The sequence below is a fragment of the Sparus aurata genome, chromosome 7 (genome assembly GCF_900880675.1).
Source record: "Sparus aurata chromosome 7, fSpaAur1.1, whole genome shotgun sequence".
Lineage (NCBI taxonomy): Eukaryota > Metazoa > Chordata > Actinopteri > Spariformes > Sparidae > Sparus > Sparus aurata.
Genome location: NC_044193.1, coordinates 15930779 through 15958410, shown reverse-complemented (window position 1 = coordinate 15958410; position 27632 = coordinate 15930779). Strand labels below are relative to the sequence as shown.

The 27632-nt window shown below is 41.8% G+C and overlaps 3 protein-coding genes across 7 annotated transcripts in view; 2 read left to right on the top strand and 1 right to left on the bottom strand.

Annotated features, from left to right (window-relative positions):
• The window catches only part of LOC115585590 (cyclin-dependent kinase 17-like), a 47937-nt gene extending 34827 nt beyond the window's left edge, over positions 1 to 13110 (top strand). For 2 of the 4 annotated variants that reach the window (XM_030424065.1, XM_030424067.1), the window contains 13 exons: positions 2468 to 2524; positions 2610 to 2724; positions 2926 to 3020; positions 3125 to 3187; positions 3329 to 3452; positions 4082 to 4202; positions 4975 to 5072; positions 5186 to 5291; positions 5774 to 5816; positions 5932 to 6022; positions 6103 to 6180; positions 7482 to 7603; positions 10239 to 13110. In XM_030424065.1, coding sequence (XP_030279925.1) covers positions 2468 to 2524; positions 2610 to 2724; positions 2926 to 3020; positions 3125 to 3187; positions 3329 to 3452; positions 4082 to 4202; positions 4975 to 5072; positions 5186 to 5291; positions 5774 to 5816; positions 5932 to 6022; positions 6103 to 6180; positions 7482 to 7585 — 1095 coding nt within the window. In that variant the 3' untranslated portion in view covers positions 7586 to 7603; positions 10239 to 13110. The remainder of the gene's footprint in view (positions 1 to 2467; positions 2525 to 2609; positions 2725 to 2925; positions 3021 to 3124; positions 3188 to 3328; positions 3453 to 4081; positions 4203 to 4974; positions 5073 to 5185; positions 5292 to 5773; positions 5817 to 5931; positions 6023 to 6102; positions 6181 to 7481; positions 7604 to 10238) is intronic. The other 2 variants (XM_030424064.1, XM_030424066.1) reach the window with 1 other exon arrangement.
• An 876-nt stretch (positions 13111 to 13986) lies between these two features.
• parapinopsina (parapinopsin a) lies at positions 13987 to 18484 on the bottom strand. 2 transcript variants are annotated; one of them, XM_030424071.1, is made up of 6 exons: positions 18342 to 18484; positions 16557 to 16942; positions 15468 to 15558; positions 15139 to 15376; positions 14802 to 15044; positions 13987 to 14720 (listed from the first exon to the last, which is right to left on the bottom strand). In XM_030424071.1, the coding sequence occupies exons 2-6, from the start codon at positions 16876 to 16878 to the stop codon at positions 14580 to 14582; spliced, it is 1035 nt and encodes a 344-aa protein (XP_030279931.1). In that variant the 5' UTR covers positions 16879 to 16942; positions 18342 to 18484; the 3' UTR covers positions 13987 to 14579. The 2 variants fall into 2 exon arrangements, with proteins under 2 accessions (XP_030279931.1, XP_030279932.1); XM_030424072.1 differs by having other exon boundaries at positions 16557 to 16865.
• Positions 18425 to 27520, top strand: ddx20 (DEAD (Asp-Glu-Ala-Asp) box polypeptide 20). Its single transcript, XM_030424063.1, has 11 exons — positions 18425 to 18699; positions 21318 to 21412; positions 21871 to 22039; positions 22145 to 22259; positions 22366 to 22508; positions 23264 to 23402; positions 23609 to 23667; positions 24273 to 24355; positions 24507 to 24612; positions 25073 to 25174; positions 25491 to 27520. The coding sequence occupies exons 1-11, from the start codon at positions 18504 to 18506 to the stop codon at positions 26645 to 26647; spliced, it is 2364 nt and encodes a 787-aa protein (XP_030279923.1). The 5' UTR covers positions 18425 to 18503; the 3' UTR covers positions 26648 to 27520.
• Positions 27521 to 27632: the final 112 nt, after the last annotated feature.

The window sequence follows — 27632 nt, the reverse complement described above, 5'->3', positions numbered from 1 at the left end:
TCTGTGCGTCTTCTCAGATCCTGTACAGGTTGAGACAGGATACGTTTTGTTTGGTTTTGTGTTGCTTTAATTTTGTCGCTAAAACTTCTTCTGACCTAGTTCTGCTGAGTAAGCTCACTGGAGCGTTGGGAATGAAATGAACTCAATGCCATTGAAAGCATACACACACACACACATAAGAAAAGGACTGTAAGGAGCAGGAACAGAGAGTGCAGTTGCGTGCTGTAAGCAAAGAGCTCGGTCCTTGCTGTGTTTTAGAGACACTTGAGCAATGCAAGGGGCCAAGGACTTATTTTTTGGAGTGGGGTTAGCATTTGGGGTGCAATGTACATGTGTTTTGTATGTTTTTGGATGTCTGTGTGTAAGTGTGCATGTGTGTGTGTGTGTGTGTGTGCGTGCGTATATGTTTTGCTCATGAGGCTGACTCCCCTGCCAAAAGAGCAGCACAGCTCAGCAACAGCTCCTGACAGCCCCTGTCACAAACACAGAGATGGGAGCAGTGTGTGTGTGCCACTGTGTCTGCGCAGGGGGAGTGTGTTTACATTTGAGCATAGGCTGTGTGTCCCGTCACAAATATCTCTCGCCTACAGGCACACACATATACATGCTGCCTTGCTTTGTTTTTATCATTTTCAAGCATTGCAAATGACCAGGTAATTGCCAGGTTTAACTAGATTTTTATTTTTTAAACATAAACCTGATTATTAATTAATTATGCAAATTGTAATTTGTGCATAACTCTGCACACGCACACACTTGTTTCGGTGTCTAAGTGTGTCATCTTGTGTCCGAGCTCGTTCTGAGGTTGGCTTTTAGGCATGCCTTTAAAGAGATCACATGCTTCATAAGCTAACTTGGTCACTGGAGACCCCTCCCCCTCGTACACGCGTGGAGCCGAGCATTGGCCTGGCATTTGTATCAGCATCATTATGGGACGGGTCAGCACAAGATTGAAAGAGATGGGTGGCTTCACAGAGATGAACGCAGCTAGAAAACGTGGCCGAAACGAGCCGACAGAGATAGACAAATAAATGCGTAAAAATGACAGGAAGAGGGATAAACAGAGACAGGCCTGTGGGTATCACAGCTTGACAGAGCTGCATCTATCTATAATTCATGACCTTGAAACCCAGGGGCCACATACATTATGCAGAAAAACCTTTATTAACTGAATTCTGGATTAATTGAGAATGCACGAAGATTTGAAGTACGCCTGCTGGAAATCTATAGATGTAAACATATAATTAAGTCATCTGTGGTGAGGGAGAGCATGCCATATTCGGTTGTCTTTGCTCTACTGACTTCCTGTGGCCAAAGAAGATATGTGCAGCTGACAATGACATCACTTTGTAGCATTAAAGTGACAACGGGAGGAGGAGGCACTGTGGAGACATTTGTTCAGATTAAGCCAGCGTAGCTTTTCTCTCCCGCTGAGACATGGACGAGCACGTGTGCCTGCGTCTGTCTGTAATTCAATGTATATGATGGTGATATGATGTGATGTTCAATGACCTACACAACCAGTACCAGAAATGTCGAGATGACATACAGTGAGACGTAGATAACCTTGGTCAGTGTCTTCTATGTAATAGGTGTTGTTTTGTGCAACTGCATTCATGTCATGCCTGCTTAGAAAAATGTGACCGAACTTGAAAAGATCCACGCACTTAAAAATGTCAAGTTAGGTTAAAAATGGTTCAACCAGTTCTTTTAAAGGGTAACACCACCTGTTTTTAAACAAAAGACGTGTGTTCACAGGTTTTTTTGGAAATACTGGTGCATACATGGAAAACTGAATTGCCAGTGACTCCAGGGAAAGCTGAATGTAATCTGATTAATTGCTTCAAATGATGTCACTCAGCAGCTAATTTGCATTGTGGGTAATGTAAGTGCCAGGTTTAAAAAACAAAACAAAAACAACACTCCACTGTTTTAGCATATTCAACAAATTGTTTTTCCTTTTCAAAACCTGGTGCCTACATTGGCCACAATGGAATTTAGGCACTGATTTACATAATTGAACACAGCTATAGTAGTTCTTCCCAATACCTGTAAACACACTTCAGTGTGTTAGATTGGTAGAGTTATCCTTTAAGTCCAATTAGATGCATGCCATTTGCACATGGCGGTTTAGTCTTTGCAGTGTTCTTGGTGCTGATCTCTCTCAGCTTCATGTAGTGCAGCAGAGATGCTCGATAACACACTGTAAGTGTCCGAGAATCCAAGCCGATGTTTTAGCACAGGCAGACACACGCAGAATAACAAGGCCCTGTGACTCAGACCCCCTGCAGTTGTAGGCCAAATGTCAGCAGCAGCAGCAGGGACTGAAAACTGAACTAACAGCCCTGGCCTGGAGGATTTCATTCTAGGGATAGTTAACCCAGCCTAACCTGGCCTACTGTCAGGCTGTAGCAAAAATAAATACACATTAATCAAGCTCCCAATGTCTTCTTTCTGTCCTCTCTAGTCTGAAATTGGCTTCGGGAAACTTGAGACTTACATCAAACTGGACAAACTCGGGGAGGTGAGAACATAAGTGAACATGACACTGAAAACTTGTTCATATACTTAGCTTTCACAGTGCATTCACATGCTTCCTATCTCTTCAGGGGACCTATGCTACAGTATTCAAGGGGCGAAGCAAGTTAACTGACAACTTGGTTGCTCTGAAAGAGATTCGACTGGAGCATGAGGAGGGGGCGCCCTGCACAGCTATCCGAGAAGGTAATAAAACAACTCACAGGTAAACACGGGAGCATATTGTCAAGTAGTTACAAGGCCTTGACAGTGTTGGGACGTATAGTAGTAGTTCATCCATATTGCCTGGTAGCTCCCTGAGCTCTTCGTGAGCTAGGAGCTGTTTTGTTCGCCTCAGAGGTTTGTCTGTGTTTGACTGACGGTCTCTGATATGTCTCCCCCTTCTAGTGTCTCTCCTGAAAGACTTGAAGCACGCCAATATTGTCACTCTCCATGACATTATCCACACCGACAAGTGCCTGACACTCGTGTTTGAGTACCTGGTGAGTGTCTGCACTGTGCATGTGTACGCGTATTGTGTGAGTCTTGTGAGGATGTATTGTACGAATCTAAATATCTGCACTTCTTCCTTCCTTCCTTCCTTCAGGAAAAAGATCTGAAGCAGTACATGGATGACTGTGGGAGCATCATGAGTGTTCACAATGTCAAGGTAATGCAAAGCAATGTATCTGTTCAGTACTGAGGAGAATTCTGGCACTTGATCTGGTTAGAGCTTTTAGTTTGTCTGATTTCTTTTCTGTAACAAGTAATCAAGTAACAAAAAGTCACCCTCATCTCCTCCTCTCTGCAGATATTCCTGTTCCAGCTGCTACGAGGTCTGGCGTACTGCCACAGGAGGAAGGTCCTTCACAGAGACCTCAAACCCCAGAACCTGCTCATCAATGAAAAAGGAGAGCTCAAACTGGCAGACTTTGGTATGTCAACTCTTAACTAACTAGTAGCATATTGTCTTGAGTTTCCTGCATTGGTTGGGTGTCAGATGCTCAAGATTAGAGGCAACACAATTCAATTAGCTGGGAATTTAGAGAGTTATTTTTTTTGTTTTGATTTGGATATACAGAAAATGTTTTACAAAGTGGAAGCCTGAGATCTGAAAACCCTTTAAGCGCCCACTAAAGGCCGTACTGCTCTCTAGACCCAGCCAGACAGCACAGTTTGAAGTGACTTATCACCCAACACTGCCCTCCTCAGGCAATAATCAGAACACGATTATGATTGCAGCAATTATCATTGCTGTGGCACATGCTTTTACAGTGCTAGTTAATTTAATTCAGCTTTGTAAATTACTAGATGATTATTTGCTCTTTGGATAAAACACGAATCTAGATTTAGAATTACATAGCCCACTGACATAAAACATTATAATACAATGTAAGTAACAGATAGAGTAGAATAATAATATAGTGAATAAGTGTCTAAAAATCAAAATGCTAAAAATTTGTTCTTAATCCTGATAAGTCCTGAGATGTCCCACAACACAGAATAAGCAAAATAAAGTAAATGAAGCAGTATTTATATTAACGTCACTTTTTGTGTTTGGCAGGTTTGGCACGAGCCAAGTCTGTTCCTACGAAGACGTACTCCAATGAAGTGGTGACATTATGGTACCGACCACCAGATGTGCTTCTGGGGTCTACTGAGTACTCTACACCCATCGATATGTGGTGAGCAAACACACATCTACAGCTCATCTACACCGTTTTAAGAGAAAAACAAAAAACTACACCTGTTTTTATTTTTTTTGTGTGTCTCTCTTAAGTGTTTTTTTCTTCTTCACACTCCTCTCCTTCTCTTCGTTTTAAGTGTTTCTTTCAAGTCCCCTAGGTACCCTTCAAATATGTATTTTGCTGTGTCTATTGTTGATTGTTGTTTTGAAACTCAACATACTGTTATTCATAGTTAAGGTGCAAAGTTTAAATAGGGGGTTGGGAGGAAGGGATGCTGTTCTGTCATCTTACTCAAATAATCTTTAATATACTTTGGGTACATTAGTTTATATCTGGATTTGGAATGAGTACACTGGCCGTGATTGGATGTCCTGAACCTGACAATATGTTTGTGATGTATGCACATTTTACTGTACTTACTGGAGAACCCATAGTTTGGGGTAGCTTGTCTTATTTTTATTGTCATTAAAGGTGCAACATTTGACACTCTTGATGAGCACTTTACACTTGGTTTATGCCAAATGAATATATTAAATAGCAAACATTTGTGGTTTACACACTTTTATAGAGATTCTTTGTATATTGGCTTAAGTTCTTTTTTCACTCTTGCACCTGCATTTGGATTCTTATGGACTCACTTGTGGGCAGCAAGTCACCTATTGAAGAAGTGTACTCACGTTAAATGTCACCACCTCCTAAGGTATCATATGTGCTGTATTTTGCACTAATTTGTGCATGCTTGTTTTACTTTTTTTATCCCTTCGTCCAGGGGTGTGGGCTGCATCTTTTATGAGATGATCACTGGCAGACCTCTCTTCCCTGGATCAACTGTGGAGGATGAGCTTCACCTCATATTCCGCATCCTTGGTGAGCGAAGGAATTCTTAATGGCTTTTGCTTCCTCAAGCTTTTGTGTGTGCGTTACCATTCTCCATATGCTGGCTGATCATCCTTAACTAAACTTACCAATATCCTCAACAGGTACTCCGACAGAAGAGACTTGGCCTGGCATCACCACCAGTGAGGAGTTTAAGACGTACAATTTCCCCCGTTACCAAGCAGAGCCCCTCGTCAACCACGCACCCAGGTATGTAGCTATGGGTCTGTGTATTGAGGGGTGATCACATATTGAGCAAATTTTGTACCCAAAAGACGGTAACTTTGGAAGATAAAGTCTAACTCAGACTGCTAAAGCCCCATTAATGTCAGCACAGACTGTGGCTTTGGCTGCCTTTCACTTCCACTGAAATTGATTTGGGGACAGATCTCTTAAAAACCACTCTGGACAGGAGGAATTGGTGCAGCAAGCCAAATGTGCTGCCCATGTCCAAATGGGCACCTGACTATTGTGAACCTATCCTTTTAAGTGACTGTGATACATTAGATGAAACAAGATAAGGATTGATTTTCAGTCGGAACTGTAGTCAAGCGTTTCCGCCGCTGTCGAAATGGCAGGAACACTTCACTGCTCTATATGGCTTAGCTCAGCATTGGACCACACTCGCACTCAAATCTCTCTCTCTTTTCCATTCCCCTCTCCCACTTCCTCTCTTGCTCTCTGTGACGCAGGATAGACAACGACGGTCATGAATTGCTGTCTATGCTTCTACAGGTGACGAATATTGCATTTAATGATGAGCACTTTGAAAATACGTACCCCTAATGTCTGTCTGATTGTATTTTAATCTTGTCTTTATATCCCCTTCTTTGGGACTATGTGTCTGCAGTTTGAGGCAAAGAAGCGGGTCTCGGCTGAGGATGCTCTCAGACAATCGTATTTCCGAACCTTTGGGGAGCAGGTTCAAACACTGGCAGACAGTGAGTACATACTGTTTGACATGGTGAACATACACAAGGAGTGTAGAATCACACTCACACCAACCCTCTGTTGTTTCCAGCTGCATCCATCTTCTCTGTAAAAGGCATCCAGCTCCAGAAAGATCCAGGGAAGAGATCGTCAGTCTACCCAGAGTCAAGTAAGTCCTTAGAGACAGAAAAATAGATGGGGAAAAACAAGAAATTAGGAATTCTTAGTTGGAATATGATAGAGGATAGTTCTTGCTCCCTGTCCTCTTCCTCTTCTCTCCTTCTTTTCTCTCTATTTGCTTTATGTCCTCTCTCATGTCACTGTGTGGTCCTACATGTCACACACAGTCTATTGCAAGAGTCATGCCTACTCTACAAACTGATCTCCAGCTCCTCAATATTTACAACAGCGGCTGCAGGAAACTTTAAAAGACACCTTAGTAGTCAAGGAGACCTATACTTGATATTAGTAACTGAATATCCAGTCAGTGAGTGTAACATGGTACAATTTACTTAAGGTTTCTGCTACTTTATACTTCAACTCCTCTACATTTATTTTATAACTTTATTTTCTACTTACTTTGCAGATTCAGATTATTCAGTGTTGATAGGTTATCACATGTGACGTGTAACATTAAGTGAGACCACACAGTGCTGACTACAGACAAAGAAGGCTGCTGCATCAGAGCCAAAATAGAGTTTTTTTAAATAAATTTTTTTATCGGCATTCGGACATAAAAAAAATAAAGATACCCATAGTCGAAACAAATGCTCAATATTGGCCTATTCCTAGTTTTAATAGTGAATAGTACAATGAATTTAGGTGCTCAAAAGAGCATTGTGCCATGTAGTGAGTTGACAACTCTACAATGATGAAATAACTCTATCCTGCCAACAAAACATAATCATTGCACATGCACAGTGTCAAGAACATTTAACTATACAACCTAAGGTTCAAGAATTTAAGCTGTCAGACTTAAAAGTAGGTGCATTCATTACAGTGTAAATATTTATGATTAAATTAGACAATTGGATGTTGAGAGATGCTGCGACAGAAATCTGATTATAGACCGTTCATAGCCAAAGTAAGTTGTACATCCAGCAATTGAGTTTGCGTATAATTATTTACTATGATCACTGGAAGAGCAGCTGAGGAGTTTTGCCTTTGTCTCGACCCCAAATCATTAACTGTGCATACCTGGTGTGCCATTGCGCTCAGATTGACTTCAGTGTTTCTGTCTCTATCACAGTCTCGGCCTGTGTGCGTCTCTGTCTTTCTGCTTCCGCTGCCTCTCTGTCATGTTCTGATAAACTGTCCCTTCTCTTCCTTGGTACCCACGCTCTGTCTTCTTTCGCAATGTTCATCTTTCCCCTAATCCTTTCTATCTCCCTTGTGTGCCCTTACTCCAACTCTTTCGTAACACCTCAATATTCCCAACCTTCCCCTCCTCTCCCCCCTAACCCTAAAAAGCGGTGGCCCATAAGCTAGGCTCTGCACCCTCGCAGTACTTCCAGAGAGAAGCAGCCAATCCAAGGGCTCAGAGTCACAATCTCTCCTCCACTTCCACTGGCTGAGTGGCCCCTACCGTTCTGGTAAATACGGTCTCTTTCATTCTGTCTGTCTTCTAGCCAGCCCCCACCCCTCTTTGATCTGTTTGCTGTCACCTGGCCTCTTTCCATCTGTCCATCTGCACTTTGTCTTTGCTGCAGTCCCGCTTTATGTACGGTGATCTGGACTCAAATGCTGGCACATTTCACCTCTCACCCTGCATTCCCTGAACCAAAACAACACATTATTTGTTAGCTGTTAGCCTCGCATCCTTTCATTCTTTTTGTAGTTTGTCTCTATTTTTGTTAATCCCTTTCCTTGTTCTTGCTCCCGCTGGCCTCCCCCTCACATCTCCAGCCCTGCACCCACATGCATCATCTCAGCTTTCACTTACCTAATCCTCTTTTTTCTCTGAGTGAGCCACGCCCAGCGTTTATTTCAGGGATGAAAGGGGCAACAATATCTTCATAAACGAAAAGAATGTGTTGAGTGGACGGGGATCAAGACATTTGATTCTTTTCATTTGCAGTCCTGTTTAGGTTTCTGCAGCGAGAGATGTAGCCTTTTTGTTGAGTCTGTAAGTGAGGGTTTGGTTCAGTGTGTGTTTGGTTGGTTGTGTGTTCATAAATGCATTTTCAATTAGTATTCCAATAGTGTTGGTTTCACTGCATTGTGTTACGGTTACTGGTAAGTATGATTTAGCTTCTGCAACATGAGATTACACACAGTAAGTTATAGAACTACATGAATAATCCTCTTGTGAAAGTACTGGCACTGATCGCACTCTGGCTACACTTTATGGTCAAAAGTACCCGTCCACATACTTTTGTGTGCTTTTTTTTCTGGCTTGCAGACAACAGTGTGCTACAGCTCTTGGGAAAGCCCTTTCAGATTTGAACATGACGTCGCCTTTTCGAATAAAAACCAAATCCACTGAGCCTTTTAGTCATCAAACCTCTAAGAAATACACTCAGTTATGCTCTATTGCTAAACTGGTAAAAAGTTTAATGCTTATTGATCACATGTGCTCAGAGAACAGGAGCCCAGTGTTCTTTCTCTTCAGAGCAATCCTCACATTTTCTAAATGACATATAGTCTGCTAAAGTCTATATGTATGTGTGTGTTACCAGTTTTTTTAAGCTTATTTTAAAATATTGATCAAACTCAAGTAACAGATAATGTAAAACTGAAAAAATATATGTTTACACCCATTACAACAAATATAATGAAATAGAATAACACTAGGAAATCTCAGTGGTTGTGAGCTCTTCTTTCTGTTTCGCAGATTTAAACCTAAATTTAAGAGAAAGAAATGTAATTAATAGCTTTTAATTGTGAGTATGTGAGCAGGAGTAAAAGTGAAGATTTTTACTTTTATCTTTTCACGTTTTAGCAGTTTGATCAAATGGGTCATGAACTCATCCCATCAACAACTTTTTGGCTGAAGATGCTGGGGCCTTATCACTCGTCATCAGTACCTCGCTAATGCGCTTGTGGCTGATGGCAGCAAATCCCTAAAACCAGTTTACAGGAAAGCCCTCCCAGAGGAGTGGAATCCTTTATAGCAGCTTATTAATTACTCATGGTTTTGGAGAGCGCAGTTGGCAGGATCAAATGTTGGCAGTTGATGTTTCAGCAAAGCTTTACGAAATTTCACGTTTGTACGTGTTATAGGCTGCGTACCAATCTTCGACAGAACTTATCATATCATGTTCATCATGATCATGTTTGTGACCTGACTTCCATATCTTGATGTGGAGGGGATGATGGTGGAGTTACAGGCGAGACAGCGGGAAAGCTAGTGACAGCAGGTCAGGACTGTGTTCCAACATTTGTATGTGTGGAACAACTGAATATTTATATGGGGAACCTTGGACACATTTCAGCTGTGTAGGTGGGGACACAAAAACTTGATATTTTTGACAAGAAGTCATGACATCTCCTGCCATGTTTGTGTCGACATAACCAGCTATGTTCGACAAGACCTAGGGACGTGTCTGGCCGTGTTTTTGGGTACTATAACTGGTATTTGAAGCCCAAACACACTCTTTTCCGAACCCTAACAAAATGGTATTGGGGCTTAAACCTAACTGTCCATGATCACAGTGTGTCCACAACATAACAAATAAAAGTTGACCTAAAGAATCAAAGAGAAGAAAGTTGCAAATGCACTTTGCCTACATTCATTCTAGTGATTGGGTTTGTTTGGAACAAGATGTTCAATATTCACGTGCGTGTAATGAGCTGCAGCAATAAGTCGATCGACAGAAGATAAACCGATTCATCTTTTAAGAAGAATGCCAAAAATGTGATGGTTCCAGGTTTTCTTAGAGAACTTTCTGCAGTTCATCATCTTATACTAAAAAAAATATTTTCAGGTCACAGAAGGCTTTAGTTTAATAGACCGAATGATTAATAGACGTTGAATTTGGTGGATTTACTGACAAGGAAGATAATTGTAAGTTGCAGCCCTCTGTGTGTGTCCGGTGCATTTGGCCTTATAGTGTACATTTTAATGTTGCATGGAGTGAATTTTGCAGTGTGTGATGTGGAAGTGTTTGTTGGCATGTCTAAATGAAATACAAACCTTTTTTCTCACTGCTCTCCCTCTCTCCCTCTCTCTCTGTCCCTCTCTGTCCCTCTCTCCCTCCCTCTCTCTCTCCTTCTCTCTCTCCTCAGCCCAGGGGAAGAGCAGGAGGCAGAGTGTGTTGTTTTAGTGCTGGCGGGGGCGCTGAGGTGAGGAAGGACAGTGACACGCGGAGCCGTCCTGTCAGACATACATCCACTGACCCTGCCACACACACACTGAAGGAGCAACACACACGCTGCCACACGAAAACACACACAGGACACACACTGAAGAAGAAAAACACACACAGGAACACGGAAACAAAAACCACACCGAACTCAAAGCTGAAGAATTCATGCGTAACTTAATAAAAACACACTCGACTCGACCCTAAAGACAGAAACAAATTTTAAACGAGAGAAGCGCTGGAAGAAAAGTGGGAGAGTACAAGATTCTCCTTGCTGCTACTACCGCTGCTGTCCAGAAGAGGGCAGCGCTCGGGACGTGGGCTGACTGAATCGAACTTGCTGTATCAGTGAGCTGTGAGGAAGAAGGAGTGAAAAGTGGACGTGATTCGAAGGCAAAGAAAAAGAGAGGAAACCGCTTCTTCTGTTTTCCTTTTTTTTTGTGTTGTACATAAAGAGACTGAGCTGTAGAACTCTGCTTTTTCATAATACGCCTCAGCCTGAATCCAAACTCTGAATATTGCACCTCAACCCTGAAACCTTCGCCTAACCTCTCAGCCCTTTATTACATGACCCTTAAAACAATTCTCTCTCTCTCTCTCTCTCTCTCTCTCTCTCTCTCTCTCTCTCTCTCTTCCTGTATCTCTCTTGAATATACAAACAACACACACACACACACACACACACACACACACTGATGGCTCACTTGAAAGTTACGAGTGTGTAGATCAACAGAGTTTACAGAGAGAAACTTTAGCACCTTATCGTCCAGTAGAGGTCATGGTGGCTGCCATTACCTCATCAGTCACTCTTGCAGAATAGGAAGTACTTTTTTTCTAGATAGTAGAATCAAGAAGAATCAAAACAATGAACCAAAAAAAAAAAGAGAAACTCACTAACTGTAGGACATATTTACCTTCACCGACCGAAATTGGACACTACATTACATTACGATTTAAAAAAACACACATTTGTCACATGCTGTAAAGAACACTATGCTGCGTGACACTCCTGTTTCAATGCACAAGGAGGGCGACGTGTGAGAACAGAGAGTTAAAGGAAGTGTACAAATCCTCACCTGCTTATCCGTAGACACCCCCTTCCTCTTCTGACTCAGAAGTTGTCTTGATTTGTCGCGTGCCGTACAGGTGTTGATGTTGAAACGTTCTCTTTGCACCTGATTTCTTCTTTTATTTTATTTTACTTTTTATCTCCTTAGATCATGAGTAGAACAGTCAACAACCCCTCCCCCCCTCCCAAAAACCTCTCCTGCCCATCTCCACGAGCATTTATCCATTTTATTTGAATTTTTTCCAATCTGTATATATATACGAGCATACTTTTTACTTGTCAGAAGCAATGATAATTCCAGGATGCTGTTCTCAGTCTCTTACTGTGTTCCCACCGGAACAGTGTGGCGACTGGCTGGGGACATGTTGCACATTCCTTGAGCTCAGGACTTAATTGCTAATGTCGTTTTGTGGATGCTGTGAGGTACAGCTGGTCTCGTATGTCTCCCCCCCCCAGTAGAGCAGAGTACGTCGATCATGGCCCGAAACTCTTTTGCAAAGCTGGTTAGAACTGTACGTGAAGAAGAAGAAGAAGAAGAATCACTTCTTGGCATCATCCTGTCCGTCTCCTGTGTCGTTCATTTGAGCATAATATTGCTGTTCAGCGACTACCTTACCCATGTCTTTACTTGTCATCTCTTAAAGCATGTTTGTGTACTACAACACAGCTGTTTTCAGTCGGTATGTGAAATAGCTGCTGCCGGAAAAAGGAATACCTCCAGTTGGTTTAAATCTTGCATGGGACATCTTCTTTTTTTTTTTTAACACCACATTAACCTGTAACGGCTCATCGATAAGAGAGGCCGTAAATAAGATGAAGTCAACACCTCGCGAGTGATGTGCCGCCGGCATTGGGACCAGACCGTTTGTACGACAAATCGGACTCAAGCTCAAGCTGCACAGTACTGTTATAACTGTTATGTAGCCTGTTTAGCAGGACTTGAAGCACTCAAACACGCTGTTGTTTCCTGCTGTTACCGTTACTGCCAGAAACAACAGGACCAAAGTCAGTCCTCCGAGCGCCTGGCCTTCAAGCACACAACTGTTTCACACACCAATCAGTCATCATGTCAACATGTACTGTATCTATACAAGATGGCCTGTGAGCGTAGATTTGGAGATTCCTGTTCCTCAGGCACCGGCCTCGGGTCACTCCTGCATCTTCTCCTGAAATGGATTCAAAAAGGGTGAAGAGATCCGACGTCCGTGCCTGTCAGAAGGACTACTTATTCACCCAGAGTGTGACAGTATGTAGCATGTACATAGATGATCCCTCACTCTGTATATATAAGAAGTGTACAGGTTTGATACAGCTATTCACACTCTGGCTTTTTTTTTCTAGCTTTTTCTTTAATGAAGTCATAGCAATATTTGTTTGATCAATAAAAAGCCAAGGTGATAGGATGATTGCATTTGTGTTTATTTAGAGAGCGAGAAGTGACTGTGAATGATCAAACTGTGAGACTTGACTAAACTGATGACAGGTTTTTGTTTTTTTCCTTGCTGTTTAACATGCTGGATCCAAAAGGCTGGAGTGAAGTATCATGTTGCAAAGGAGTATAACACACTGATTATTATGATTTTTATCAATGAAAGCCATAAAGGTCATATATAGGTGAGAAAGGTCTGCTTGTGTGCGAGGGGTGTGTACCATGTTTGAGCGCAGACCTGAAGAAGCAAATGGGGATGTGTACACCTAATAAAAAAAATTCAAACAAACAAACAAACATGTAATTACTTTTCTCTCGTGTCATAAATCCTTTGGAAACATAGCTCTATCTAGTGTGACGAACAAATATTTACATTCGCTATAAGAACATTTTAACATCAGCCAAATGTGATATTTTCTTTAGGCTACAATTCAGAAAACTACACACCAACTTTACCATATGTACACATTTTAATCAGTGATGGATTGTAACTAAGAGTCATTTACTTCAGTACAATATTGCGGTAACTTACTGTACATATAACCTTGTTCTGCTACCTTCTACTTTCACTCCGCTACATTTATTTGGTGAGTTTAGTTATTAGTTACTTAGCCCATTTAAAGATACAATGCTACTGACTATGATAACCAGAAGCATGCATTATATGAGAACAGATTACTTGAATACATTTATTGCCAGAACACATTTAAGTACATTTAATATCAAACAGAAGAACTTTACCCAAGTACTATTCCAATGGGTGAGTTTAGCTTTTACTTAAGTGAAAGCACAATATCTTTACTTTTACTCAAGTATAGCTTTTGGGTACTTATCAGTGTTGTGCTAAAAATATGAAAGTGGGGATTAGATGAATTTATTTAAACTGACAATAGACAAGTTTTTATGCTTAAGTGTTGATGCAGATGGTTATGGATATAGAAAAATGAAACCGTTTACACTGGTTTTTCAACAAACTTTGCTAAGTAGTAATAACATAAATATTGTTGCGTAAAATGGAAATAATCGAGTACAAGTACCACAAAATTAAACTTGAATACAGTACTTGGGTAAATGTACCTAGTAACAGTCTATGACTAGTTTGAAATGATATCTATACACATGATAAACATGTGCATGCATGCATTTTTTACTTTAACAAACCACGTAAGTATGTTGTTTCCGTGCAAATGTAGGTCAAGTCACGTCAATTTTATTATAAGTCCAACATCACAAATCACGAGTCACATTGCCTCAGTGGGCTTTACAATCTGTGCAGTGTACAATGCCCTCTGACCTTCAACCCTCGATACAGTGAGAAAAAACTTCCACACAAAACTTTTTAGCGGGAAAAGAAAATAGAAGAAACATCAGGAAGAGGCACAGATATTGTTTGTATGGAACAGTCCGACAAAATCACAGAGTATACCGATCACAGTGGTAAAATATCTGAGACAAGATTGTAAAATATACAGTTTGGGTGGATATGAATCTTTACACAATGTGAATGTGACACAACTCCCACATTCCCTGTAGTGAGATCAAAAAGAATTATACATGATCAACAATATCCAGGACAGAGAACAAGATGGGGGGTTGTCTTTGTATCAGAATACATGAAAGGTTGTGACAACCTCAGCAGTATAAGACAGGCAGGTTTGAACACATGGTCTCCTTTGATGATGTTCCTATGTTGAATACACATAATTTCCAAATCTGCCATTGGTCTATTCATGTCAGTCTGTTATCCTTAGTATTCCAGTGCATTTTTATTCTTTTAGAGATTCTTTAGGTGAGACTCTCTGGCTCTTGTTGACAGAGGCGACCGTGGTCTCACAGTCAGATGTTTGTGGATCTGAGGTCCACGGGTTCCATCCACACAGGACGGTGGGGACAGCGTATCCTCGAAACTGGAAGCACACACACAAGAGACAGGGAAATAATAGCGATTATATTGTTTGTGAATATAAATGTGTGTGATGGAGGATTACCTGTCTGTTCATGAAAATATATATGATGGGGTTGTAGACGCTGCTGCTCTTAGCCAGGTAGACGGGTATGGTAGCGATGATGGGGTCAATGTATAGACTTGAGTCCAGGATGACAGCCATCGCCAAAGCGGCGTACGGCAACCAGGTCACCAGGAAGGCCAACACCATCACCACTACCATACGTGCCACCTGCACCTCCACGCGATTGGTGCTGCCAGCCTCAGACACCTGCAGCTTGGTCACCTGGGAGATCAAAAAACAGCCACATAGGGTTTTTTTTTTGCTGTTTTATCATGATGCTAGTAAGACCGACTGGAAATCACTGAGCAGTCCTCACCTGACGGAGGGTCCACAAGAGCTGCGAGTAAGACACCGTGATGATGGAGAAGGGCACGGCAAAGCAAAAGAAAAAGTATATGATGATGTAGGACATGTTCCCGACGTCCCGGCTGTACCAGTTGGGGGCGCAGGAGGTCATGACGCCCTCCAGCTCATAACTTCCCCAACCGAACAGAGGAGGGGTGTTCCACACGAACGACCACACCCAGGACAGCACCACTCCAGCCACCGCGTGTCTGAGGACAGCAGAGATGCTGTGTAACACGTTGGTGGAGCAATGAAGCTTTTTGTTCTCTGTGTGATGCTTCTGTCAGTCATTTACTGTACCTGGTCTGGAACAGGACAGCACCCATAGGATAGCACACCACCATGTAGCGTTCGACAGAAATGACTGCTATTGTACACAGACTTGCTATACCTGAGAGAAAAGAAGAGACGTGTAAACACTTAAGTACAATTGTGAATATTCCAGTTGTATCCCTCTTAATACTAAATAGTGTCAAAGCAACAGAAGCAAATGGGTGAGAAATGCTTCACAGACCCAAATGGATACCATCACTGAAAACTGCTTTAGATGTGGATTCACAAATTGCTCATTGTTTTTAGTCACCAAGTCATTACTGAGTAAGTTAGTTATAACCCAATTTATTGAACGTTTTTAAAACAATGTCCTTTTGTTGAAATCAGCATTTTGAGAAAGCTTCTCATTTCTTAGATACTGTTATTATGTTGAGATACTTCAGTCAGTCTTCAGAACGTTTCTTCATTATTTGAGCTATTAAGTCGACATGTTGACTCAACAGACCCTTTTTTTTCCTCACAGTGGAGAAAACAGTTAACTTTCCTAACAGTTATAATTTCTCATTGCTTTTATCATAAAAGTTTGACATAAAAACACACGTGTTAAGCTTATTAACTGCAACACATTTAGGTTATGCTAGTTGTTGACCTCTTTGGCTCTATAGACTCCGTATTAAAAACTAATTGGGGCCCTTTCTCTCATCTAAACTTTTTAAATGGTCTCATTTAAAAACTTTTCCAGTATTTAAAATGTATACAAATATAGAATATTTCTGATAAAAAAGAAAAAAAAATATTCAAATTGAATCGACAATTGTCGACATTTTTTATTATGAGGTTCTACTGAAAGGGCCCGACCCCTACAAAGTTAGGAACCACTGGAACAAGCAACCAAAAATTAAAACATCAGCACACACATTCTAATGATTTGATAGCTGTTTTCCTGCAGATTGATGCCTTTACTTTAGATATTTAAACTAACCACATCTCGCTGATGCCTAGTTTAGTTTAGGTTATTTTAACTTTGCTGCATTGTTCGTTTTATTTCATCAAGGGTCTTCTTCCTGCACCGTGAAAATGAAACCACACCAGGTTGTAATTGTCATGTACACTCACCGAAAAAGGCCACAGCGAAGCCCTCCAACACGCAGCCCGCACGTCCCAGGTTGAAGTATCCCACGGCATTGGTCACTGTGGTGGGCAGACCTCCGAACACAGCACAGCCCAGGTCACATACGGCCAGGTTGACGAGGGCATAGCTGAGCGGCTGTCTGAGCTGTCTGTGTCTCATTGTCACGACGATCACCAAGACGTTGAGGATGATCCCCACCACAGAGAACACACCCATGATGACAGCCAGTATCGTGTAGCCGGTCCGAGACAGGAGCACCGTGTCGACTGAGCTGTGAGGCTCTGAGGAGTTTCCTAGGTCATCCATATTGCTCAGTTTTAGACACTGCTTGCTTTAGATTCAGTTGTCCACCTGCAACTCAAGCTCAAGACTAATACGTCCAAAATTTCCACAGGTTAGAAATCAAAACAGCTGCACAAAATGTGAAAGGAAAGAAAAAGTAGAAATAGACTAAGTAGTTTAAGTAATCCAACAACATCAGTCAAGTCTGTCTCTACTTATGCTGCATGTGTGCTGCTCTGGTGCAGGCAGCTGCAGAGAAGAAAAAGGAGACAGGACCTTCTTATTGGGACGAGAGAGGCTCTGGGCCATGACATTTAATTCTTGAAAACCAAATCCGTAGATCCGGATTGTGCTGACAATAATTCTGTCTAATATCCTGTAAGACTGCACTTTCCATGATTGCCGGCTTTACAGCTGCTCCTGAGTAATGAAGCAGGGATTCGGTAACACAATATGGTTTTTAGGATCAGAGTTAAAACGCACGCCTGCTGGTTAAATGCACAGAGGTAGCCTTATAGCTTGTTGATATCAGGCATCTCTGTGTCCGCCGAATTACTCTGCAGATAGAGGCTTAACATGAATTCTTTGCAGCATGACTCAGGCTCAGTGTCTCTAACCAGGCCTTCATCACCCGACTGACTCTAATGTGTAAATAACATGAGGAGAAACATCCAGACAAGAGGACAACACTGACAATGTGCAAAGGTAAATTCTACTCTAATTCTATTTGTGAAACTTTTTACTGATGCAGAACGGTCACACAACTTGAATTTCTGTTTATTCATATTTCTATGCTAACACCTGTAATGATACTTTTGTATTTGCACCCTTTACATGTGAAGTTATTCCTACTTTCTGTTGGAACTGGTAACATCAATTTGAACACCAAATGAATCTCTGTCTTATCCTCTTATCATCTTATCATCTTATCAGACCTATAAATTGGCTGTAAGCCTTCTGGGTTGCCAGGTTTTAAGCATCTGGACCGTAATCATTTAATAATAGCCTAATCCATAAAATAAACATTATTTAATAAATAAATAAATAAATAAAAGTAATATTAATAATGGATTATCAAGATGCATTACCAAATAACTTAAGAGGGATAAACATCAACCAGAGGATTTTTTTTTTTACAATCTGAAATGCAAATGTTGTTCTGATAACAGCCTAGTCAATAAAGTTTATTTAAAAAATAAATAAAAATTACACCTCCATAGATCGCATCGTGTCTATCATTATCAATTTAAATGTTAAAAATTAGGAATAAGTTATGATGTCTAAGTATCATGTTGAATCATCAGTGTAACCACCAACACTCCCCTGGTGCTGCAAGCTCACAGCTTGTGTGGCTAACTGCACGGCTAACTGAGCTACGTAGCTAACGACAGCTACATTCAGCATCAGTTCCGAGTACATTGGTCATATGCTGCCACTAGTTGTTTTCAATATGAATACGACAGGTGGAGAATTCTTACATATCGCACCTTTTAAATAACGGTCTCAAGGAAAACGGATGTTGTCTTGTGTTTCCTACACGACCAGTTCCCCTCCCGGCCACCAGGGGGCGCTGCAGCCCGCAGCAGTCTGCTCCTCCGACTCTCATTAAACCAGCCGCGTTTGAGCCTCGCCGGCGGTAAACAGTCAACATGGCGGCCTCCATGAAGAGAGCTGCTCACGACATAGAGACGCGAAAGCGGACCGATGATGTCCTTCTGTCGGAGGGGATCGACTTCAGCTCCCTGCTGCTGTCCCCGGCCGTGCTGGACGGACTGTCCGCCGCAGGCTTCCAGAAACCCTCCCCGATCCAGCTGAAGGCGATCCCGCTGGGCCGCTGCGGACTCGGTGGGTTCACAAGGCTGTGTGGTCCACTCGTGTGTGTATCTCAGACTGTATGATTGTTTATGGATGTATAACAGGTATTTTATTTGGCAGCAGAAACAGGTTGCTGATCTAACAACGGATCTGCTGTAGTGAACGTGACTCAAATTGCTCGGTGCATGTCTCTAGTCATTATTTACTCTGACAGTTCAAATCGAGTCATTATTTTGAGTATTTCAGTGGAAAGGTCGTTTTTTCTGCCCGCAGCCTCTACAGACAATATCACACCTGAGTTTTTTCCCTCATATTTCATAATAAATCAAATGTTATTCTAACTGTTACTGCCTCTTAGGCCATCAGATTGGCAATATAGTATTTGAAATCAATTATTTAAGATTCCAGCCACCATAGACCTACTTGTCTTCACAGTCATGTATAAAAGTAAAGTGCTGTATTTTTAGTTAATGCCCTGCTTTTTTACCATTTAAAATACAGTAGTATAAACACAACTTTCAAATATATGATTAGAAATGACATTAAAATTCCATATTCCAAATAAATTCCGTATAAATATTAAAAAAATAGTGTACAGTGAAGGTAAACGCACCGTTGAGCTGTGTCACTGGTGTTACCGTGTGACAAGTCCATTATGTTGAAATAAAATCCCCACTGGTGATTTCACTTTACTTCCTTTGACCTATTTCCTGAAGATCCTTGAATAAATGACAGTGTCCACAGTCTCTTTTCAGAGATTTCATGTGAAGCTTTTTAGCGGACGTCAAAATGCAAATGGGTTGAATCACATGATTTGATGAGTTGTTTGATGCCTTTTAGCAGCCATTTTGTGAAATGAATTTCATGAATGTCACTGCTGCTTTCTGTACATGTAACACCAGTTTGAAAATGGATAAGAAGTAATCAAGCTCTCATTTGTGTGTCTTTGTAGAGTCAGAGAGTTATGGAATAATGCGCTCTTGTTTTAAGTTTCTGCAGAATGATTCACTTTGGGCAGAGCAGGCCAAGTTACTCCCACCCACCCAAGATACTTCAGTCCTACCTGCAGTCTTACTTTCAGTATCCAGTCTGTATGAAGAGAAATTGAGGATTTTTGACAGCTGATACCAAAACATATACTCGACTGCTTCTTGTGACCCATATGCTGCTAAGATAACCGATAATTTTACATCTTAAAGTTCCTTTACTGAAGTTTAATGGCAATGAGATTCCGAAACTCCCAAGAAGATGTTTTGTGTTAAAAGTTGAGACCTTTTCCTCTTTGAACCCTGCTGGAACATGCAGTTGCAACTGGGATGTCTCCTCTGAAACTGTAAAAACCGTCCACACACCTGTGACCTCTTTGGCTCTCTAGTTGTCTCCCTCCTTGTGTTTATTGGTGGATCGCAAACCGACTTCAAAGGTGCATACCACCACCGACCATGTCGGAGTGTGGAGATGCTGTGCTCGTTAAGTCAATGAAAACAGTCTGGTTTAGGATTATTGCCTCTATTTAATTTCTTTGTCTGAAAAGTGATCAAATAAATATGACTGAGTATATATCATGCATCCCTAATTAATTATTACTGGTCCAGTGATTATATTATTAGTCATACATAAGGAATAAGTTGTGTATTTTAATTATTCATATTCAGTGAAATCAATGTAGTCAAACAAAACAGCCTCATAAATGCTTCTTTATGATGTAATTTGTTCTCAATCCAAAAAAATATTCCCTCACCGTTGTTTTTAAAAAGTGAAATACTGACAGTCACACCAAACAAACATCTGTTTGTCTGTTGAATATCTCAGCTACGGACACTGTAGAATGGTTTGGTCCAGAGCTTGGAATAAATGTTGGCAGTGTAAGATTCCGCAAAGCCACGGATATGTTATAATAACTGTATGTTTAAGGTAAAATGTTCTGTTTTACATCACTTTACTTATAACCTGGTTAGATTTAGGCACAGAACCCTCTTGGTTAGGGTTGGGAAAAGATCACTTCTTGGCTTAAATTACATGTGTTGTTGCCACAGAGGAGGTAAAAATGGAATTTAAGTTTCTTGTGCTGATGGCAATAAAAAAAATGTCCCTGTTTAGTTTGATAAGGCTCAGAACATGTGCTCATGGCTTCCATAGGGCCTGTTTCTTGTTAAATGTCATTACAGTAGAATGGTTTACACTTACCTCAAACCAAAAAGGCTATAGAGATGCCACAAAGAGAGAAAATCAGTTAAAAAAAAAAAAAAAAAATTATGTGAACTGATCCTTGTACTAATAACGGTTGAAATGATATCCACTATTACTGTCATCATGATTATTCGTATTGATTTAAAATAATTAATTAGTGAAAATGAAATCATTTATTGCTCTTGCATGTTCTACTTCCAGAGATGTTGGGAAAAATACCTGCTCCACATGCATTGCGATGACTGTGCTGTGAAGCAGAGGGCGGCTAATCACAGCGTCCTTGAAGTAAATGCCTCTGATTGGTCGGAACAGATTAATTGGGGCTGGAAGGGAAATGATTTGGGTGCAGCAGATTAGGCACTCCTAGATGTGAAGCGTCAACATTCCACCCAATCAAGGTTAATGGATTATTCCGACGTACTGCGCAGCTCTACATTGCTCATCTGCTTGTTTTTCAGATTTGATTGTTCAGGCCAAGTCCGGCACGGGGAAGACGTGCGTGTTCTGCACCATCGCCCTGGACTCTCTGGTCCTGGAGAATCCTGCGACTCAGGTGAGCGGATTCAACCCGAGCTGATCGGTGGAATGAAGAAAATGTACATTCTTTATTCTCATCAGCAGTCTGTAACTCTCAGTCTTCAGGCATCTTCTAATGAATAATAAAAACAAAACATTGAGACAAAACTTTTATTTTTACGTTTTACAGACAACAGATGGTCACCAGCAGTAATCACTTCTGTTTCTGAGTGTCTTAATCTGAAGCGTTTAATCTGCTCAGTGTAAAAAGAGTACATGGGGGGGGAAAAAAAGACAATTATTGATGAAGCAAAGGTGCGCGCCCCTCTTATTGATGAACCAGCTGCATTCTGCATTCACTGTAATCTTATTAACCAAGGGGTCTTACTACCCCCCCCCCCCTCCCTTCACACACACACCAAACACCTGTCCATCCTTAATCAAGCGTAAGTGGTTGTTGACATCTAACCTTCACAAACGACCCTCCTCCTGCAGGTTCTTGTCCTGGCTCCGACACGCGAGATTGCGGTGCAGATCCACTCGGTGGTCATGGCGATCGGCTGCGCCATGGAGGGCCTCGAGTGCCACGTCTTCATCGGGGGCAGGCCCGTGAGTCAGGACAAACCCCATCTGAAGAAGTGCCACGTAGCTGTGGGCTCACCTGGTGAGAGGCCAGCACAGGAAGCGTTGCCTGTTTTTTTTATGTAAGCGCCACGCTGCCGGTTTTTTTTTGTTGTTGTTGTAATGATTCTCCTGGTTGTGTGCGCAGGTCGTATCAAGCAGCTTATCGAGCTTGGCATGCTGTCCACCGCCAGCATCAGACTGTTTGTTCTGGATGAGGCGGACAAGCTGCTGGAGGAGGGCAGCTTCCAGGAGCAGATCAAGTAGGATGGACAGAACTCGTATTTAAGTGCTTAAATGATAAAGCAGCAGACTTGTGGTGTTATTTAAAAAAAAAAAAAAAATCTCCTCTCTGTTCTGTCTCTCCAGCTGGATCTTCTCCTCTCTGCCGGTGAACAAACAGATGCTGGCCCTCTCTGCCACTTACCCAGAATCCCTTGCACAGCACCTCACCCGCTACATGAGAGAGCCTACTTTTGTAAGACTCAATCCCAGTGACATGGGCCTTAAAGGTAAGACCCTGGAGCAGGAAAAAAAAAAGAAAAAATGTAATTGTAAGGGTCCAAGCATTACTTTATATCAGGCAAAGTATTAGACCCATCAGCTATGTCTGGCCCTTTTATGCATGGTGTCCACTACAGTTGTCAGAAGCCATTTGTAACCATTTATGTTGGAGCATCATGTTCCAATCAACAGGTGGAGGCAGATCCCCGATAGCCTTGTATGCAATTCCATTTGAGATTTAGCATCATAAATCAAAAAATGGGAGAGGGAAGACGAGATGAACTAAGTACCCCTGGAAGAATCCTCATATTCTCAAAACTAGACAGATAAAACAATATTTTTTCAAGTAACTGAGCTGTTAGAAATACTTTTAAACAGATCTGAATGACATTTCTTGTACATATTTTTCTGTGACCTAAAATATTTTTATATCCCTTTAAGTACATCATTTTTTACAGATGTGTTGCCAGTCCTGGCAGAAAAATATGTACAAGAAATATGTAATTAAAATCTGGTTGGGTAGTTGTTTGTTGCTATATAAATATACAAACTCTCAAATTTAACCCTTAAACCGCGCAGTGTCAAAAAGAATAGCTGTCATTGAGATTCCCTTATAGAAAGAAGTGACATAAGCTCTGTAAACTGTCCTCTCTGTGACACAATCAGGTTCAGAGTTACTTCTTCAGGATGTGATTTCTCTGGTGTCCTGCTTCTGAATCGATTCATATTCTCTCCTGTATTGCTCTTGTGCGCCCCCTGCCAGGTCTGACGCAGTATTACAAGCTGGTGCAGTCCCATCCTTTGGCTCACAAGATTTTCGAGGATAAGGTGCAGCACCTGCTGGAGCTCTTCAGTAAAATCCCATTCAACCAGGCCCTGGTGTTCTCCAACCTCCACACAAGGTATTGTATGGTGTTTCCACATTGACCCTCGTCTTCATGGCTGCTGTTGTTGATCTTTGTCACCTAGAAAAGTACATCTCAGTGAGGCATTTGCTCTTGATGGTTTTTGAATAAGTACTTGACATTCATTAGATCTGATTCACGGTGAGTTGAAGATGTGCCCTCTAGGAACAGCATTTTTTATTTTGCTCTGGTTGCTCCCACAGGGCTCAGCACCTGGCAGACATCCTCTCCTCCAAAGGCTTACCTGCTGTTTGTATCTCAGGTGAGAGTGCGTCTGAAAAAGCAGTGATTTGTGTGTCGAGTGTTGTAATTTCCATAATTTTATCATTTATTTTGATTCGGAATGTAAGAATATCGAACTTTTCATGGTTTCGTAATCTTTTCTATGATTGCAAGTGTTCTGGTTGGGTTGCTTTTGACTACGCATCGTTGTGGGATTGGGTAACAGTTAAAGGATAAGTTCATCCAAAAAATGAAAATGTAGTCATGATCTGCTCACCACTCATGTGGTTGTAAAGTCAGGTGAAGTTCTGTAGTCAACAAAACATTTCAGGAGCTTCACAGCGAAACAGAGCTGCAGCATTCTAGTAGATGGGGGGGGGGGGGGGCTTGTTTTTTAAAAATACTAATAAAAATAACAAAACATAAAAATTATTTCATTATTTCCTGTAAAGCTCCGAGTATGTTTTGTAGACTTTTGTGAAGGTGTGTAGACACTGACTAAATCTTTCATTTTTGGGTAAATTTGTTGAAAAATACTGCAAATAATCTTGAAGCATTAATTGCTGTTGCTGGTTTCCTCCCGCTTGTCTGTCTGCGGAGCTGTTTCCAGTTGATGTGATTTAATGTGTGTGACGACCTGTACAGGGGGTCTGAGTCAGGACCAGAGGCTGGAAGCGATGTCGAAACTGAAGCAGTACCAGTGCAGGGTGCTCATCTCCACTGACCTGGTGAGACGCACAGACCCTCTCCGTCGTGCTGCTATCAATATGTCACCCATCGCTACTGCTCTCGTCTTAACATACCTCCTCCAAGGTTCTCTGATTGTCTTCTCCTATTTAATACGGGTTGTTTTTCTCTTTGCCCTGTCCTTCCCATCAGACTTCCAGAGGCATAGATGCCGACAAAGTAAACCTGGTGATAAACCTGGATGTGCCGCAGGATTGGGAGACGTACATGCACCGAATTGGACGGGCTGGACGCTTCGGTTAGTTAGCTCAAGTAAAATGGCTTAATTGTAATTTTAAAAAGGAGAGAAAATGCTTCGTTTTTGCTGCAATATTCGTTACAAACATGTTTCGAAGACAGCAGTTTGTTTCGCACGCTGTTTGTCTCTGAATGCGAGTCTATTAGCTTGAGGATTCCCTGCTTCCTTCTGCCTGCATTAAACACCATTTCGAAGATGAGCTTGAGCCGCCGGAGTATTAGCAGGTTTGACCTACCGAACAAGGTCAATAGCTTCCTAATCATCTGCATTTAATTATAATTATCTCGACTTAACTTGTGTGTTGTCTCGGAAACGGAGGGTAATTCAATCCGAGGTTGCACTTACACTGCCTGTTTGTGTGTGTGTGCAGCTGCCTTCCCTGGGCGCACAGCTCACACACCCTCCTTTGTATCCCTTCCTGTTTGAATGTGTTCTCATCAGGATTACATTTTCTGTGTAGGCACTCAGGGGCTTGCTGTGACCTACTGTTGCCATGGCGAGGAGGAGAACAAGATGATGGCCATCGCTCAAAAGTGCGGCCTGAGTTTGTCTGCGTTGCCTGGTGAGTTTAAGCTGGTGTGTGTGTGTGTGTGTGTGTGTGTGTGTGTGTGTGTGTGTGTGTGTGTGTGTGTGTGTGTGTGTGTGTGTGTGTGTGTGTGTGTGTGTGTGTGTGTGTGTGTGTGTGTGTGTGTGTGTGTGTGTGTGTGTGTGTGTGCAGGAGAGTTAGTTAGGTTACACAAGCTCTCTTATTTGAATATGACAAACACAAAATATAACTTTCACCAGCTCTGGTTTGGTCAAAATAAACCACTGATGTGCAACTCATCCAGTTTAACACATGGAAAAGTAATTCAAAGTCTCATCTTTGTCTGTTGTAGACATCATAGAGCCTGGGTTGATGGACGAGCCTTGCGACTTTGACGTCTGCACTGAGGCTGCCACTCCAAGCTCCTTATCCCAGCGCTCGTCCAAGCCGGAGAAGAAAAGGCACGCAAAGTCGGTCACGGATCAAGCTCCAGAGCACGGCAATCAGAGAAAGCCAGAAAAGATGTACCCAGCACCTACACAGGTATCGCACGGCAGAGAGTATCCTGACAGAGCGACTCCAGCTCGTCCACGGAGTCCTCCTCAGGTGGCTCCGACTCGAAAAGAGCTGCAGGACGCCCTTCCAAAGATCCCTCCTCTCAGCTCGTTCAAGAGCTGCCCTTCCAGGTTCGTGAGCTTCGAGGAGGCTGAGCAGGACTTCCACAGCTTCATCACCACGGGGCTGGGGAGATCGGTGGATGTCATCAGGGAGTTCAGAGGTCGAGAGGAAGGTGACCCCGATGAGAACAGCGGGCATAGAGAGTGTTTCACACTGTATGATGACGGGGCTGAAAGCTTAAAGCAACATGGAAAGCGGTGGAAAACTGATCTTTCGCACACAAGGTCAATATCTGGTTCATCTAGCTCACAATCGGTTAAGGACGAATGTGAAATCAGAGCAGTCGCTAAGCCTCAGATTGAAGCGAAACAAACACCCATTCTGCCCAGACCAAAGGCAGACCCCACCAAATCCCAAACTTCTGCACCTCGGATATATCCCCAGACAACCTGTGCATCAAATGGAAGAGCTTCGTCTCAGCAGGAAAACTATAAATCTTTCATTAAATCGAGCAAGAAATCCAGTCAGACAGCTCCAGCACGGACGGACAGACCAGAATCAAGAGTGATTAAAGAAGAGATTGGGAAACAGAGCAAGAGGATTTCAGAGAACACCAACAGGGAGAGAAACTGGAGGGAAAGGGATGAACGAGAACATGATGATGTGAATGATGATGATGACGAAGAGGAGGAGGAGGAGGAGGAGGAGGAGGGGGAGTGGAGCGCTGAAAGCTACTGGAGAGCCAGCTACAGAGCCTGGAGTGATTACTACGCCTCCATGTCTCCTTACCCAGAGCAGGGTTACCAGAACCACTACTACAGCGTAGCCCAAAACTGGATGGCAGCTTATCGTATGAACGCCGTCTACATGGAGGAACTCCTGAAACACTGACTGGTCCCAATACTGCTGATCAGAATGCTCAGTCATGTTGTTTCTGCTGAGAGAAGTCCACTGTCTGAATTAATGGCAGGACTCGAGTATAAATGTCTGCACTTCTAGTCCAACACATTGCACTTAAGTGTTCTGAGTGCAGTGAATTCATGCAATATAATGTCTGTCCCAGTTACTTTTGTAATAAATGACCAGTGTGGGGAAACTATGTTAAAGCCCTTTTTCTGTTATGGCTCTACACCTTCACATGATGTGAAACTATCCTGTGATTGTCTTTTTTTATTTTGATACAATAAAGGGCTGAACGCTGAGCAAAAACAGTTATTTTGGACAGTGCCAACAAGTCATTGTTTTTGTGGGAATGAATATTTGGTCGTCATTTTCAGTTTACCAAACAAGAATATTGCCTCACATCTGGAGAGTGGGATTTTTAGGCACCGCAATTCTTCATTTATTATGGCATGATGCGACATGGTATTGCTTTATAGCAAGGTCCCTGTAATAAGTGTTCAGAAGGTAATAAGGTTTTTTTATAGCCTTATTAGATATTAATTAACAAATCGTTAGATGTGTTAAAATAGTGTAAAACACATTTATGGATTTGATAATAAACATGTTTATTGTTTGATTATAAGACATTAGCAAAGCTCACATTTGATTCTGAATGGTGTATTAGTTGGCTGATATTGAGCTATCACAGATACTGTATATTGTGTATATGTTGTCTGATATGAAAACTTTTTTTTCTTACGTAACGTAATTCAGACAAAAAAAAAAAAGATTGTTGGGGAACCTTATGTTTAATACGTTCCCAGTGAAGTTTACTTTGTCAGCACGCTCATTTTGGACAATAAATTTCTTGCTAAACTGTTTCATCTGTCTCTATAATGTAAATATCTTCCTCAGGAGTGTTTGATGACCCCAACGGAGGAATCATTGAAAAAAAAAGTGTTTATGTACACATATATATCAGTGAAGGTAATGA

Bases quoted from the DNA above. Each gene is read 5' to 3' on its own strand.
- ddx20 (XM_030424063.1), top strand. From the start codon at position 18,504: ATGGCGGCCTCCATGAAGAGAGCTGCTCACGACATAGAGACGCGAAAG. The intron at 21,413-21,870 runs GTGAGCGGATTC...CTCCTCCTGCAG, and splicing joins TGGAGAATCCTGCGACTCAG to GTTCTTGTCCTGGCTCCGAC. The intron at 22,509-23,263 runs GTAAGACCCTGG...GCCCCCTGCCAG, and splicing joins CAGTGACATGGGCCTTAAAG to GTCTGACGCAGTATTACAAG.
- parapinopsina (XM_030424071.1), bottom strand. From the start codon at position 16,878: ATGGATGACCTAGGAAACTCCTCAGAGCCTCACAGCTCAGTCGACACG. The intron at 15,377-15,467 runs GTACAGTAAATG...TGCTGTCCTCAG, and splicing joins GCTGTCCTGTTCCAGACCAG to ACACGCGGTGGCTGGAGTGG. The intron at 14,721-14,801 runs GTAATCCTCCAT...GTGTGCTTCCAG, and splicing joins ATATTTTCATGAACAGACAG to TTTCGAGGATACGCTGTCCC.